Below are 17,035 nucleotides of genomic sequence, written 5' to 3'. Positions count from 1 at the left end.
CTTTCAGTGTGACATGACGACAGTAAACTGTAACCACTCGGTAGTACCTGAAAACAGATGGTATTCTTTGATTGTGGAAATCTTTGTCCTTCTATACTACGTCATGTGTACATCGAAAACCGAGTATTGTCGATAGTTACAGATGTCGACAATATTCGATGCTGATTTCACATGAAATGTTAATATGATGGACCTTGTCCTCAATCGATTGTGGACCATTTGCAATTTCCATAGATGTGGCAATTCATTGGGAGCTGACGCCAGTTTTTTTGACAAGTGAAATCGATTGGGGATTAAGTTAGGTTAATCGGTGTCACGTGTCAAAAAAGTTAAGTAACCTCCCCACGATTTGCCACTCTAGTAATAAAATTTAGATATACATCAACCTTTAGAAATTACTCATAGACTAGCCAAGTTTTGCAACCGAATCGCCCATCAATATACATTTTTCTAGCTCCTTAAGCTTCAACTTACGGGGAACTTCGGAAGCCGCTCTCCGTGATGAAGCTCGAGGAGTAGTGGCAGGTCCTGCAGTGGAGAAAGGTTTAAAATGCATTCGACTTCGCATGGTTTTATTCTGGAATTAAGAACAAGAAAAAAAGAAGCTAATGTAGTCTATTAACTCATTAAATACTACAAACCGTTAGAACCTTGCCTGTTCATAACCTTAGAAATTCTAGAAAATCTGAACTCAATTGACGTTGAGCTGGCTGGAATTCGAAATACTCTTGAAATACCTATTCAAACTTCACGCATTATATATATACATTCTTACGCATATATATATATTCCGGTACATTTTGAATGTCGAAGCGCGTAAGAAATGTTAGAATTCATATTCAAATATTATTGTTTTACAAGCATATGGTTAATTACCTGTAGTCGATCCGGGAGTACCGGTATCCGCTATACCTGAGAGATAAAAGGTAGTAGACTTGAAAAGAGTAAAATTTAGCGTCCTATATATATATACGATGTATATATGCGTTGAAGTCCCATTTCACTGGTTACAGGGCTCATTGATGGAACATGGTACAAGGGATCGGGGCGTTGAATACTCGTTACAGTTATGTAAAATGACTGAATAGTAAGTGACAGTAATCTGAATATTCGGAAGGTTTTGAATAGCGATCAGATGCATCTTTCAACCGTTCAATACGAAACAATTGAGGGAACCTTACTCTTGTTCAAGATGTTCCTAATCGGCGTGCTCTGACCAGGGAAGTTTCTAATTGGGGACAGGTTCCGGTGCAGCAGTAATGGTGAGGTCGGCTCATCTCTTGCCTTCGGAGTGGAAGTCAGCTGAACTTTGGGAGCTGGCCCTTTACCAGAAGGCTTTCGTCTTTTTGCAGAAGCTGAAACGGAACAATTACATATTATATATTTCCAAACACAATTCAAACTTGTCAAAAATACCTTATCACACATCAACTAACAACAGTTTTTTAAAAACAACATTTATACATTTTACCTTCAGATTGTCTTGATGATGTTGGGTTCTGTGGTGGCGTAGTCACCTGCAGACGTCTGGGGGTCGGACCTTTTGGCTGACCGGTGGTCTTTCTTCTTCTCGCCGGAGCTGGAATGGAATTGTCTTATAATATCGTTTCAAGCGCAAGCATTCAAAATACCTTATCGCAACTTTCAAATTTCAACAAGGGAGATACATAATACATTGATTGTCAAAAAAGCTTTAGTGTTGTAGTAATTTCACCTGCTTCGGTGTCCATTGCTAGGGCTTGTCCTCCCGAATGTCCTCTTCCAAAATTGTTATAGGACACGGCATGTTTTAGCCAGTCGTTATAAACTCCTTCCCAATCCGACCATCTCCCACAGACTGTGGTCATCGGGTTCACCTTTCCGCTAGTTCCATGTTGCCGAGCAAGATCTTTCTGTTCCTGAGAACAATCCCTTGTCAGTTGTGACAGGTTCGAGTCATTTTCCCATTCAATTCAGTATTATTTGGGGGGGGGGGGGGTACCAAACGGACAAAGGGTACAAAAACGGACAAAAATTGTAACTTTTGAATTACATTTTCTCCACAATTTGTAACAGTCTATCTGCAGAAATGGGTAGCCCGGTTAATGACCATGGTCCTTCTTCAAACTTTTAATCCTCAATTAGGTACAAAGAATAACATAAAAAGGGATGAAATCAATTCATTTATGAAAAATATCATGTACCAAATTTTCCATATTGCTGGAGAGTAAAACTTTGTTTTAAGCCAAAAGGTAAGAACCTTTTGGCTTAAAACAAAGTTTTACTCTCACATTTTGAGTCAGACTCAAATGCGTTTAAAAACATTTTAGTATGAAAATAAATTGTGTAAACATTAAACAATAACACCAACAATAATTATAAATTGAACAAATTATCGAGAGATGAAAGAGAGGAAGAGGGGGACTAAGGAGGGGGAACTGAGGAGGGGGATTGAGGATGGGGGCTGAGGAGGGGACTGAGGATGGGGTCTGAGGAGGGGACTGGAGAGGAGGAGGGGGCTGAGGAGAAGAAGGACTGATGAGGAGGAGAAGGAGGACTCAGACTCAGGAGGAGGAGGACTCAGGAGGAGGAAGACTGAGGAAGAGGAGGACTGACGAGGAGGAGGACTGACGAGGAGGACTGAGGAGGAGGACTGAGGAGAAAGAGGACTGGGAAGGACTGAGGAGAAGGAGAAGGACCGAGGAGGACTGAGGAGGAGGACTGAGGAGGAGGACTGAGGAGGAGAATGAGGAGGATGAGGATGACTTGGGGGAGAATGAGGGTGACTGGGGAGGAGTGAGGAGAAGGAGGAGAAGGGCCCAGGAGGAGGAGGACCCAGGAGGAGGAGGACTTAAGAAGACTGAGGAGGAGGACTGAGGAGGACTAAGGAGGATGGCTGAGAAGGATCACTGAGGAGGAGGACTGAGAGGGAGGAGAAGGAGGAGAAGGACTGAAGAGGAGAAGGACTGAAGAGGGCCCATGCCAGGAAGAGGACCCAGGAGGAGGACCCAGGAGGAGGAGGAGGAGAAAGAGGAGAAGGAGGAGGAGGAGGAGGTGGAGGAGGAAGAGGAGGAGGAGGAAGCATCTAAATGTTATTTCCATTTTTGTTATTTTTTGTCCGTTTTTGTCCGCTCTATTTTTTGTCCGTTTTGAAAATATAGCGTACCAAACGGACAAAAAACATGAGCCCCCCCCCCCCCCCCCCCCCCCTTATTCCCGGTACCGCGACAATTGACCCCCCGACAATTGACCCCCCGACAATTGACCCCCCGACAATTGACCTCCCGACAATTAACCCCTATGTAATTACACTGGGGTCAATTGTCGCGAAATCTAGGGTTTAGTACGACAATTGACCCCCCGACAATTGACCCCCCATGTAATTACACTGGGGTCAATTGACCGGGTTAGGGTCAGGATCCTGGGTCAGGGTTAGGGTTAGGGTCCTGGGTAAGGGTTAGGGTTATGGTTATGGTTAGAGTTAGGGTCAGGGTCAGGGTCAGGGTCAGGGTCAGGGTCAGGGTTAGGGTTAGGGTTACGGTCAGAGTCCTGGGTCAGGGTCAGGGTTAGGGTCAGGGTCAGGGTTAGGGTTAGAGTTAGGGTTAGGGCTAGGGTTAGGGTTAGGGTCAGGGTCAGGGTCAGGGTCAGGGTCAGGGTCAGGGTCAGGGTCAGGGTCAGGGTCAGGGTCAGGGTCAGGGTCAGGGTCAGGGTCAGGGTCAGGGTCAGGGTCAGGGTCAATTGTATTAAATTATATTGTCGGGGGGGTCAATTGTCGGGGGGGTCAATTGTCGGGGGGTCAATTGTCGGGGGGTCAATTGTCGGGGGGTCAATTGTCGCCCACCCTTATTCCCATCCCAAGAATTTTTGGTGCTTAACTGCTATAACTAAAAGGCAATTTGAAAACAACAGTTTCTTACCTGAACTTTTTTCAGAAGTATATTAAAATGGTCCAGGAAAGCTGACCATTTCCCGTCAAGATACTCTTCATCTGAAAATAAACCAGCTGTCACCGCTGCTAGAAGAAAATACCGTCAAGAGATAGCCAAAAGTAGATGGCAACAAAAATGTCGCAAAGAAACCATGTCAGCAAATCACATTGGGACAATGACAAAATATTCAGTGTACGAGAGCAAATCAAATAATGGTAACTTACACTGCTCCTCCGGCGATCCATATTCTTCCATGTTCAGTTTGAACAGTGGTCTCTCCGCCTTCAACTTATGTTCCAATAGGAGCCGTTCCTCTAACTCTTTAATGTCTTTGACTACCAGCTGTTTCTGCCTCTTCTTCATGTCGGGTTTGTGCCACGATACGGCTGAAATGATTGAATTTGTATTTTTCTGTTAGAGAAATATTGGTTATCAGAAGTTTTTTGTCAGGATTCTGAAATAATTTAAATATTAACGACCTGCAATCTTTTGATTACAATCTTTTTTGTGCACTCTCCACAAACTGAAAAGATGTGCAAGTTATGCAAATAATTCGCGTTCTGAATGATAATTTGATAGTTTGGTTTACCATTAACAATCACCTTTATATACTTGATACTTCAGGTCACTGTAATAACTATTAAGCTATATTATCAATATCATAGTCATATAATGGAAGTTTTAGGGATCAGGATTGAGCCTGAAGGGAAATAGTTATGAAGGAATAGGGGGGGAGCCGAGTGGATATTTGTAGATATTTGTAGATTAATGTAGAATGGATAATCCACGAAAAAAGTGGATGACATTCTACAAATTTATACATTTATCTCCAAAAATTCAGTAGAATTTCTGGGCACATATTTGAGATTACATTTTTTGTAGATAAATGTAGATATTTGTAGATTATTGTCAATGGATAATTCACGAAAATTCTACAAATTCTACAAATTTATCTCCAAAAATTCAGTAGAATTTCTGGGCACATATTTGAGATATACATTTTTTGTAGATAAATGTAGATATTTGTAGATTATTGTAATGGATAATTCACAAAAAAAGTGGATGACATTATCCAAATATCTACAAATATCCACTTGGCTCCCCCCAGGAATATCATGACATCTTTTACCTGATCTATCCCATAGAGTGGGGTACTGATGGAAAACCTCCACTAACATATTGCAGTAGGTAGGGTCTAATCTAAGCGTATTTGGGTTAGCCATACTGAAGATGATACTTGTTGTTAGTAAGCTAGCAGTAGTTAATTTGGATAATATACTTTCTTAGCTTCAATAATAGACAAAGTTTTATATTCGTGCTTCTATGAATATAAATATCAGAAATGTACAGAAAGAAAAACAGTAGTTGTTACAAATGTAATACATTACATTACTATGATACATAGTAAGCAGTAAATTGACACAACTAAAATGAATTAAATCTAATGACGGCTTGACTTTAAGTTGACACAATTTTAATTTTGAATGAATGTGGCTTGCAATAAATCATTTCCATTGTATTTTGTGTAAGCTGCAACTTGATAGTAACAAATTTAATTTTATAAAGAAATGGCGATTCATTAAGTTACGGTAAGCTAAATAGAAACAAACTCATTATAGTATAACCTAGCACTGAAAATAAAAACTGACAACAACACTTGGTAGTATGAATCCGACCGTGACTATTGATTATTTTTATTTAAGACCGTCATCAAATAGCATTCATACCATAGGCTCACTGACTGAAGGACACATGCAAAATGTGGTTAAAGTTTTAGCAATTACATTTGAGCTGTCAAAAAAAAATCAAATCACAGTAAAATGTGACAGTTCATCTAAATTTGTATGTACAATTGATACAATTGCTTGTAGTGGTTATTGGCTGCACATTCTCAGATAAAATTAAATAAGATCATGTATTATTGCTGTACACCAACAAACAGTGAGACCATTTTTTAAAAAAACTCAGCTCTAACCCTCATATCGGAATGAAATGTAGACCGGCAGTTGAACTCATCACAGGTCAAATACTGCTCTATGAAATATGTCTGTCAATGCGCTAATCTCAGGATGTTGGTGTATCTTTTTAGTCCCTGAGGGATTATTATGTAACTGCACCAAACGCTTCATTGAACCCAAAAACACCTGTATGACTTAGGAGTCCCTAACTTCCTCCTGGGTGCATTCATTAGTCCCAGAGGTGACGTCATTGACGGCTCAGCTAAGGACTCGTCGGGTCTATGCAAGCTCCTTAGTGTATGAGAAACCACATGCACGGGTTAACTGGTGGACCTATTAAAGATCTAGAATCTTGTAAGGGTCCCCTTTAAAAGATAAAGAGAAAGAGAGAAACTCCTGGCTTCTGTACAGTCTATTTTCCATGCCCAGGGCTCAAAGTCACCTCCACCCTCCTTTATTTATACCCCTTTCATCCCTTATCCCTAGGGCAACTGTCTCCTTTCAGTGTCCACCCCTCCCCCATTTCCATTTCGATATCACCAGCCATATATATAATAATAATAAATAAATACAACATTTATAAACCGCCTTATAGCTAAATCATATAACTCGATATAATTTAATCCTGGAGATAACTCCAGTGCTTTCTTAAGCGGCTCTTACTTTAACTGAGCGTAACATTGGACATGCCAAGTTCGAAATATTCATATTTACCCTTCTGTATTACTGAAGGGACCCTTACAAGATTCTAGCTGCTTTTAGCAGGGTAGCTTGCCAGTGGCGTAAAACGTTGCATGTTGGCGCCCCCAAGCGAAAAAAAAAAAAAAAAAAAAAAAAAAAAAAATAAAAAAAAAACAAAAAGCGCCCCCCCTATTGGCGCCCCCTCCCTTTGGTGCCCTCCTTAAAATTGAAACTAGGATTTAGAGGATACGCCGGTAAAATCTCTAACAAGTGTGTGTATCTAGAGCAAAACGCGGCAGTTTGCTAGTACTTAAGTTAAGTTTTCAAAATTGTCCCACATTCAAACGACGATGTGGAAACTCAAATCTGCCCATACACCACCAAGCCTAAAATAGTGTGTATTTATTTCAGCATATATGTGTTTTGTCAAAAAAGGAGTGGTTAAGCTTGAAAATTACTGAACAACATCGTCCCTGGCCAATCCATTTAGCCAATGTGCAGCAGGCATCACATCTGTTAAAGTAAAAAGTAAAGTTAAGGTCGGTTGAGCTGAGGGCAAAACCAGTTAAAAAACCCATCTTAAAATCTGCCCAACATTAGTCAGGATGAATTGCTGGGGGAAAACATTTTATAAATTCTGCAAATACATGTGAAGAGAAGGATTCAGCCATGTCATATTTTTTTTTGCGCTGGAAAGTAATGTACAAATTCTGACATAACATCATCACAAATATCTCAAATGTCAAAAACTCCATTATAATAGAAAAAATATATACTGGTGGTTACAGACGAACAATTTTGTACATATATAACTGACCGGAATAACCCTACTAAAACTAGAAACACTAGTGCATGGGTTTCAGGACATAACATTGTTGTGCCTGGATATAGGAGAAAACACATTTTTGTTGAGTGTAAGGAAATCAGGGAAACAGCGATTACTTGATCTATAATATCAAAAAAACATATTATATATGTTCAAAACCCATTTACGTGCTATTTTGTAGCCAACGGAGTAATTTCCATATGAGAAACCGCATTCCAAGCTTTTGTGCCAATTTCATTTAGCGCACACAATTTATAGTCTTACTTCCAAAGCTGTTTGTAGCTGTTTGGCCGACGTCCGTCATCCAACCAAAACATCATCCACCAATACATATGACAAGTAAGAATTAGTCCAACATACAGCAAACGTCGTCAAGGGGCATTGAAACAACAAAAGCATCAACTTTTTATATTAGCAAAATGGTGTTTTTTCACCATGAAGTAAAGTACTAAATCTGCTAGTCACTTTTGACGAAATTTGACAAATGTTGTCAAAGCGTTCGATTTTTATAGTTCGAGGTAAAACGTCTTTTAAATGCGCGGTCATTTTTTTTCTTCCTTAATTTTGTTCAGTACAGTTTTGAGTAACAAATCTACATGAATTTTGAAAGATTGAAATACATATTTAAACACATGTTTTTTGTTTTAAGTTTATGTATGTGGTCTGTATAAAATTTTTTCCTTTTATTTTTTTCAATTTAAACAATTTTTAATATTGCATTTTTACATTTTGAACATTGGTATATTTTTAACTCTTTTTAATCAAAATTCAAGATAGATTAAAGTTCATTTTGTAGCGCGATGCCTACTGGTCGCGCCGCGCATCACATAATTCTTCTCGCAAACCTTGGTAGACGGCAACTGCACTCTGTGCTCTCACCAAGCGGCGAAGGTTTGACATCGAGATCAGGAATCAAAGTTCATCTAACGTTTTTAATTCAGTTGTCAACCGAAGTTTTCAAATAAATTTTTCAATTAAAGTTTCAATTAAAGTTTCATTTAAATATATAAACTTAACAGCCACGCTGAAAATTACATAAAAGCGGAAATTCAGAGTGCGCGCCGCGCCACATTCGCTCATCATATATCCTAATTCAAAAAATCGAGCGCTTTACTCAAATTTTCTCAGATTTGCTCACATTGTGAGTTCGTAGCTTTATGAAGTTACTGCATGACGGACAACGATTCTACGGTGTCGTTTTTCTGATACGTGCAACTCAAACAATATTTGCACAATTTCAAGCATTCGCTGCTCATCGGCCATCTTTGTTGTTTCTGAGGTGTTTGAAATATTTTTCATAATAGCAAAATAAAACTCAAGGGAAAACAACAATTTTTTCAAGAAAACATACATTTATTTAGTATCAGTTAAAACAGACAAAAACAACTTTTTGTAAATATAACTAGCGCACAATTTAGACCATATATCTTCAAAGGGGACTGGAGAAGCAATGAGAGTGACCAGAAAGTATATATACTTTTACCAAAAATACGTCGAAATGAAACCAGGGTGATCCAGGATCTGAGAGTGCAGGGGACCACTAAAGTTTACGCACCCCCACCCTTGCCTCCTGAATTCTTGGTTAGTAGACATTTATGCAAAATTGGTCGTTTTATAACTCCAAGTCCCTTTGTTAATAGAAGTAGTATTATTTTATGTCTGGAGTACGCTTCATTCAATAATAAATAATATTCATATAATCAATAAAAAAAAAAATATTAATATCAATCATCAGACTAAAACTATCAAATAAAATAAATTATCAAATATCAATATTTAATTCACTCTGATTAAAAGTTATAAATTGGATATCTAATATTTTAGAATTTCAACTACAAAGTGGTCGAAAACGCCAAAAATCGATCTGAGCTATTTTCGCTAAAGACTCTGTTGGGTATGTGCACCCACGGCATTTAGAAAGATAAAATTGCAGGTCTTGGTGTGTAGGGGCGGTATTCGATTTCACGATCGAAAGATTAGATGGTTAGACTCCCCGTGCGTGCATTGATTAGCCTGAGGTGAGGCAGTGAACTTAGCAAAGACTCTGTCGGGGTCTATGCAGCTCTCGGTCTGCTCAGCCGAATGTTTGGATTAACCATATGTGAGGGTTAAATGAGTGACCTGCCAAAAAGATCGAGAATCTAGTAAGGGTCCCCTTCAGTACAGAAGGGTAATATAAATATTTATGAATATGTCCTTGTAACTAATTTAGTAGTACAAATAAGTGAATTGTTGGGACTGAGTGGGGCCGAGATAACTTAAAGGCATCCACGCGTTCATTGGGAAGATTGTGGTGGGTTCAAGTCAGTGGCGCCAACGCGCGTCGCCTGTCTGGCGCCCCCTGCAGAAAAGGTGCCCCCTGTTGGCGCCCCCCCCCGCACCTTTTGGTGACCCTCCTAAATTGAAACAAATAAGGCAATATAGAGGATACGAGGGTAATTCAAAAATTTTTCAAAATGTCCCACATTTCACAACGACGATTGTGCGGCCCCCCCCCCCCCCCCCCCCATAAGACAGCGCCACCTTCACAGCAGGTCAGCAGGGCCCTCTCGTTACGCCACTGGTTCAAAGTCCTGTTCTCAGCAACTAAATTTTCATGGAAGTACTACGCATACTGCTGTTTATTTCAGTGCACGCAGCAGGTTCTTACTTCGAAAACGACCACCTACTTATTTTAATCTTCATGAACTCAGTCATAATGATTAAAATTTAACTTTTGATGCTAGGGCATCCTGTTTACTCAGTTTCCAATTTATGTTGGACAGCTCGGACTTCTAACATGCTTTTTGTAGCCAGTATGTTTAAAAGATTTTCATCTACTACTAATCTAATTATCATGTTCTATGTATCACATCGAAAAATTTTGACTTTAGGATGGTTGATGACGAACAGGAGATTTTGACCCACTTCCCCCCTCGGATGGTAATGACGAAAAGGAGATTTTGACGTTAGGATTGGTGATGACGAAAAGGTGATGTGGTCTGCTGCTTGGGAAGCTGATTCATCTAGCTCGGTTAATATCAAGAAACGCAGTTACAGTACAATAAGTTATCGCTGTGCAAAAAGGCGGAGTATGTGAGTTACCTTGGCTTTACAACTTTGTATTTTGGAATTGTCTGACATTTCCTAATTTAAAGGGCCAAGGTTGCTTGATGTGGTTCTTGTGACAAGATTTTAAAAAAAGCTGTTGACATTCTATATTGTATTATAGAGCCACCTGTTAAGTACTACTACCAAGGAGTAAGGAATTCGGAGCCATAATACTCAGATCAAAACCGTCTCTTAAAATATGGGAACACATAATGTTACAAGTAAAGTAAATTCTGCGATAATATATTATATTCAATCAATTTAATTCAATTATTTGTTTAAAGGGTTTAAATAAACTAATAATTAAATTAAGTCCAATTTTACACAGCAGACTTACACAATATTTAGGCAACATTACCGGTAAAACCTACATGAATAGCAAACGCTCTCATGCTTAAGAAATGAGTTGTGTATTGCGGATTAATTTAACAGTGTTACAATACGAAATTTGCCCTAGTCTGAAGTGAGTTTATGCCACATCATTGTTTCATCGCTCAACTAGTATGCGTGGGGTGTTCTGTCCATTTTCGAAATCCATGCGCTATTGGAATATTAGTGGACATGTTTTTGGAAAATTAGTGGCAAGGAGAAGGACAGGCCTATTATATATATATTATGATATTAGCGCAGCCTTAATATTTACAAATTCTTGAGATATCTAGAGAAATAACATTGTGGGAAGAGTGATTGTGCCACCACGTCATAGTTAGGGTAAAATATTATTCTAAAAATTTTAAATAAGAAGATTGCTCTCTGATTAAAAATTTAAAATTAAGCAAAAGATAACTAATTTTTAATAGTTGGTTTACAGTTTATGACAGTATGGCATGACTTGTTATTGTGGCTGGTAAAAGGACCCACGTCCCAGTAGCTGTGGTACCGAACCCCTGGGGCCACAATGTGATAGGATCAGGGCCAGAATCAACCTAGTGTTCATGTAGAGCAATTTTATTTCTTTCGGAGTATGGGTTACGTGGTTTAGCTGGTGGTCATGTTTAACCATGTGTGCTAATAATCCATCCAGATGCTTAGTGCTGAGAGTAACTCATGCCCATCTACGCTTATAACGTTTAACTTAAATTTGTTTTTACCACAGAAAACTGTGGCACTAAGGTCAAGAATTAAACATTTTTACTTCATTGATCATAGTTAAAGCGTGTTTTTTCCCCAGCATACTACCCAACAACAAACCTGTAGGCCACCAGGAAACACCCCGGTCGCAGAACAAAGAGCCCAACGAGTGCACTCATATTCGCGATGTGTGTATTACTATAAACTAGCTAAATGCAGTTAGTTAAAATTTATACTCTGTTAATGTAGTATAATGATTTTATACAAGGATTCAGTGATCTCATAACTGATTAAATAGTAATATCCGCTAATTTTCCTTGTCCATTTTTAAATCGATAAGCCAGAGATTTGATCCATTCGATAGATTTTAATGATGATGCCGGCAGGAGTCATTTTTTTGGATATGGACGAGATCAGAGTATCATTCACTTTTCATGTAAAGTTCGGACCGCCTTCTAGAACCCACGAAGTTCGACCGGAAAAGTACCGTCCATCTCAGCTAGAAGAGCAGCTCATTTTTAACCTAAGGTTGGGACAGGACAAATAGGGTAGAATCTTGGTATGAATATTTATAAAATGACGGATTTTATCTCTGGTCGTCAATCGTTATGAGTAATTTCTCAACTTTTCAGTTGTTTGAACTGGAAAATTTCTGTAGAGAGATGAAAAGTCGAATTATTTCTTATCTACATTCCAATACTACCTTTATATATATATATAGTATTATATACAGAGTTTATAATGTCAATGTGGAATATCAACTTTTTACATCACTCATGAAGGTTAACACCACAGTACCTGAAGTTGGGTGTGCGCAAGGGTATCTGGCGAACCAGTGGGTTTACTATCCCGGTGCAGAGTGTGTAGGATATGAAAGAAGGTTGGTGCGCTTTTAGTTGCTTATCTATAGGATTCATTGAGCACTGACCCTTTGAGTTTTACTTATCACCAGGTATACCTCAGGAACAGAAGTCTATTATATCAAGTAAAATTGAATTTCAGGTGGACAACGGCCATCTCTGTCTGCCTGGCTGATACACGCAGAATTTCGGCCACGGTCGGACTGAATGTTGAAAAAAATTGCTCAGAGATTCCATGAAAGATGGGCAGCTGCCGCACTGATTGGTAATGAAAAGTTGACTGAACGGTGGGAGGCATCTTGGGTATGGGGAGGGGGGAGGCGATCTATTGCGTTGATATTTATTATCTATAATTATCTTGATAGGACGCCGGGAGTGAGGGTCGCGGTTGGTGCATCATGGAAAAACAAATTGATGCTATAGCGTATCCTCAAAGAAGAGAGGAATAGGGAGTGAGATCAAACGATATTTGTTGCAGATTGAAGATCAATTGCTCATATTATGAATTCTACAGTAAACTCTGGGGCAGTTTTCAATCTTGACTTCCCGAAACGACCATTTTTTCAAACTTCAAATGCTTCTCCACGTACAGTTTTTGTCTTGGATCATCTGAACGCAGGCAACAACTAATTACGCCACAGGGGCATTTCACACACAGAATCCGAAACCTTTAGCCTAGTTAAGGTTCGCCACAGTTTTCAAAAAATTCACGAATTAAATTTCGATGTTTTTGTGTAGCATAAATTTTAGGAGTATGATTTAACCATTCACAGAGCCGACCAATTTTAGTATCCTCGTCTGTCCTGAGGACAGGAGAGGGCCTTTACCACATGTCATTCAGGGCAGTGGACGGCAAGCATTGCTTTCATTACCAAAATTTGGGGAAAATAACTGAAGTTACACGATTAATTATCACGGATGGGCCGTTGTTATTATCCTCGCAGTGTGTGACGCTGATTATATGTTAAGGGCTTATTTTCACATGTCATCTTTAAAAAGGGTTTCAAACTTTAAATGCTAGTGTAGTGAAGAACATTGTCACTTTTTTTCTTTTTTTTTTCCTTCTTCAACCAAGATTTGTGCCAGATTCCTACTAACTTATTGAAATGAGATATGTAATCTTAAAAACAATATCTATGTACCGCTCTTGAATATCGTTTGTTGCATGCTTTCAACTAAAAAATTGCTGCTTCTGCAAAAAACAGGAATGGGTAGATTGGAGTTAAACTTGCGGGATTGCGGGGCGATCTATGAGAGAGGTACTTAAATGCTAACATCATTCTCTAACTTCTGTACTACAATTACTTATTCAGAATCCGTCATTTTAACGTTTGGAAGCTTTGGCGGTTCGTATCAGACGGAGGAATCTGGTTCAGAGGACAGACTGGGACGAGGACGGGCTCGGAGGAAATTCCTAGAACGGGGTTTTATACCTGCCGCTGAGATTCTGCCGACTGAGATAGGTAAGAACTGATGATAATATGCGAAACACTCGTGAATTAACAAATGCTCGAGGCTTCATTAACTCAGTAAATACTTTACCGGAATCCAGCCCTGAACATGATTACCGTTTTAACAATGAAAACAGGGTGTGTTCATAGAAAGAATTTAATTTAACCCCGCTCCCGCTTTCGGAACTTGTGGGGGGGCTTGATGGGGAGATGGTTTGGGCGCTACAAACAGGCGCATGGTCTGCATCTTTAGTGACATAAAAATATGAGCTTATCTGTGGGGCTATCTAGGCTGTAAGATACTTAATTAATATAATGTTTACGTCTTCTTTTCAGGAGCGACTGGTAGAGTCAATTATAATTGTCGGTGACGATGCCTTTCCTTCATGCTCTATGTATGAAGCGTACAGGGGGGCGTGTCAAAATCTAGCCGGATGACAAACTTAGGTTATCCAGGTACTGGAAACGTCACAGAATTATAAATAATAAATTGTAGCCTCGACATTCAGAAACATATATTAATTAGATTAGACATTCCTGATTGTTTTGTATGAATTGATCAAGAATACGATTGTGCTCTTTGAGCTGTTCTCCTGTATTTTCCTGTAAAGTGTCATCGCAAAAAATGAAAACTTTTGTAGAACCTTATGTAGAATGAATGTACACTGTTTCAGAGGCAGGAGGTCATGAGTGCGTTTCGGACAACTATATAGGAAAATGGAAGATCTGGTCACTGACCACAAATGAGGAGGTGGATAAGGCTGGATTCTGAAATGCTTGTGTGCATCTGCAGAATTCTTGCGGATATCACGTTGGACGCCGCAGACGGTAAGTAAGAATCAGTCTCCTCCTCCAAATTGACTCCGACTTTGTTAAAACTGGGTCCGTTATTTAGTGAGGAATGTTTACCGTTAAAAATTGAGGCTGTTGTCTGTGACACGTTTCCAAAGTGGTGAAACATGGTTTATTTTTTAAATAATTTTATCATACGAACAGGTCCAGCATAGTCAGCCTTTATTTATTAATTGTATAATGATGAGAGTCTGTGGAAAAACTGTTCATTACAGGCTGGAAACTGATTGAAACCCTCCTTCCGGGCTTTCGGACGCAGCTTGTCCCTCGACGATTTGCCTAACCATCTTGGGGATTCTGGGCGACGAGGGACAAGGAACAAGATAGGCACTATTAATGTTATGGTCAACCCGATTGAGATCCAGAGTTAGAGATAAGTTATGGCTTCCCCATCCTTAGACCACAACTCAGTCTTTATCTGCATAAAAAATACCACCCCGACAGATTAATCACTTAAATTCCATCAGTTTGTATTAGGTCAATGAAACTGCATACATAAACAAGCTTAGACCATTCCTCGAATACACCTGAAAAAAAAATGGATGCTATACTTTGGAAGTACATAGAATCTCCTGGAAGATCCCGATAAAAAAATCATCGCAATTTTTCTATTGGCGTTTTTATAAAAAACCTGAATAATTAGAGTCCTGATCAACGATTACTCATCGTTTTAGCATCCAATCCTCTCAGAATGGTAAGAATTTGAATTTTTGAATGCTTTTAAAGGGTTCTAAAACTTAACTCACTTCAAATTTAGGCCAAATATAGGCCTGATATGTGCTTTCAGTATTTTGTTACACGTGTATTTGTATTTGTAGACAGAGTATTTTTAAAGATTGGGTAATTTTCCACTTGTAATTATTTTTGTAGAACGGCATGTATTGTTTTGACTAACACGTGTACTTTTCAAGAACGTGTTTTTTAAATGCCTCGCACAAGTGACAAGCCGTCCACACGGCCAATGTTGCGTGAACTGCTGTTGTACGGTGATCTTATCACCCAAAAGGAATAACTAAGATTAATGTTTATTTATTTATCATACTGTGCTTTGTTTTCACGTATTTGATTTAATATCTTTATCGGCCTAAAAGAATATGTGTTTATCATTTAGTCATCAAGCTTCGGTAACTTGAGTTCGTAAACTTAGTTTCCGCTAATGTCCCAAAAACCAATGGTCCTGCTAATGTCCCAATGCTCATGGATTCAACAGGGGACAAGTACACTTGCGGACATGGCACTAGGACTGTGGTCAAATTAATTTTTCATTCGATTATATGCCTTGCTTGTTTTTCATGTATTGATTGAATAGCTTTATCGCTAAAAGAATCGTGTTTATCATTAAATGTATCAAAGCTTCGAAAACTCGACATTTCCAATTGCTGTGGGCTAAACAAGTTTTCGCCAATTTCAGTCACGTTATCTTGTACTCCATTAATATCTGGTGGTTTTTTAACCGAAACCCAATGCCATCATATTCCCGTCGCCAAATTGTGACAAAATTACTGGCAAATTTTTAAAAATTTTAATTTGCCGCAGACGCGATTACTGAAACCTTATGAAAGCTTTCGGCGCGGCTGACATTGTCAGCTTTCAGGCTGCGCGACGTTTCAGGCGCGCGACGTTTCAGGCGCGCTACGTTTTCAATTTCACTTCTTAGGTGGGAACCACCGTGTGATGATTACTCTATTATAGCTGAACCACAAAAACCGAGAACACTCCCTCTGGCTGTTTTTCTAAAAATGTGTGTCTGATTAGTATCTGCCCCCATTTTTGTCGAGCTCGCCCCCATCATCTATGTTTCTGGTACCCTCTGGCTTAACGTTAAAATAGGAACTAAACGTCGACCGCGACAAAATATTTTTGGATTTTAGTGCGCTTCCGTTGCAGTTATCACGCGCACGCGCGCACAAAATATGTGCGCGTCCGTCAGAGCACCAGATATTAGGATAGCGCTTGGCCCGCTAAAATTAATCGTATTTCCTTCCGATCTCAGTAGTCAGTTCCCGCCAGAATTTCATTGTCAATCTTAAAGCTAATCATCATGTTTCAGGTTTCGAGACTCTCATGTCGATGTGTCAGAACAGCATTCCTGATGGAGATGTAAGTACCTCACTTCTGCATTTAATTGATACGAGTTGAAACCAATGTTGTGCTTATATTGAAAGAAAATAACATGGGCTCATTAATGACATCCTAAATGTATGGATTGTTTCAGCTACGTAGATTTCGTTCATCAGTTTTTAGTATAGGTCATAATAAATGATCGGTGGCCATTGACAAAGTTAAAACTGATGAAAATTGTATACCTTAATCGTCCAATGTTCATGTATGGTCTCAG

The 17,035-nt window shown here is 39.2% G+C and overlaps 1 protein-coding gene across 11 annotated transcripts in view; it reads left to right on the top strand.

The window, feature by feature from the left end:
• LOC134811637 (E3 SUMO-protein ligase PIAS2-like) overlaps positions 1 to 17,035 on the top strand; it is a 46,121-nt gene that overhangs the window by 28,067 nt on the left and 1,019 nt on the right. For all 11 annotated transcript variants that reach the window (XM_063818654.1, XM_063818652.1, XM_063818653.1 and 8 more), the window contains one exon: positions 16,748 to 16,797. In XM_063818654.1, the coding sequence (XP_063674724.1) occupies positions 16,748 to 16,797 (50 nt within the window). The remainder of the gene's footprint in view (positions 1 to 16,747; positions 16,798 to 17,035) is intronic.

This window comes from Bolinopsis microptera, chromosome 2 (assembly GCF_026151205.1).
Source record: "Bolinopsis microptera isolate Bmic1 chromosome 2, MBARI_Bmic_1.0, whole genome shotgun sequence".
Classification (NCBI taxonomy): domain Eukaryota; kingdom Metazoa; phylum Ctenophora; class Tentaculata; order Lobata; family Bolinopsidae; genus Bolinopsis; species Bolinopsis microptera.
Note: the sequence above shows the minus strand (reverse complement) of the source record. Positions and strands in the feature narration are given on the sequence as shown.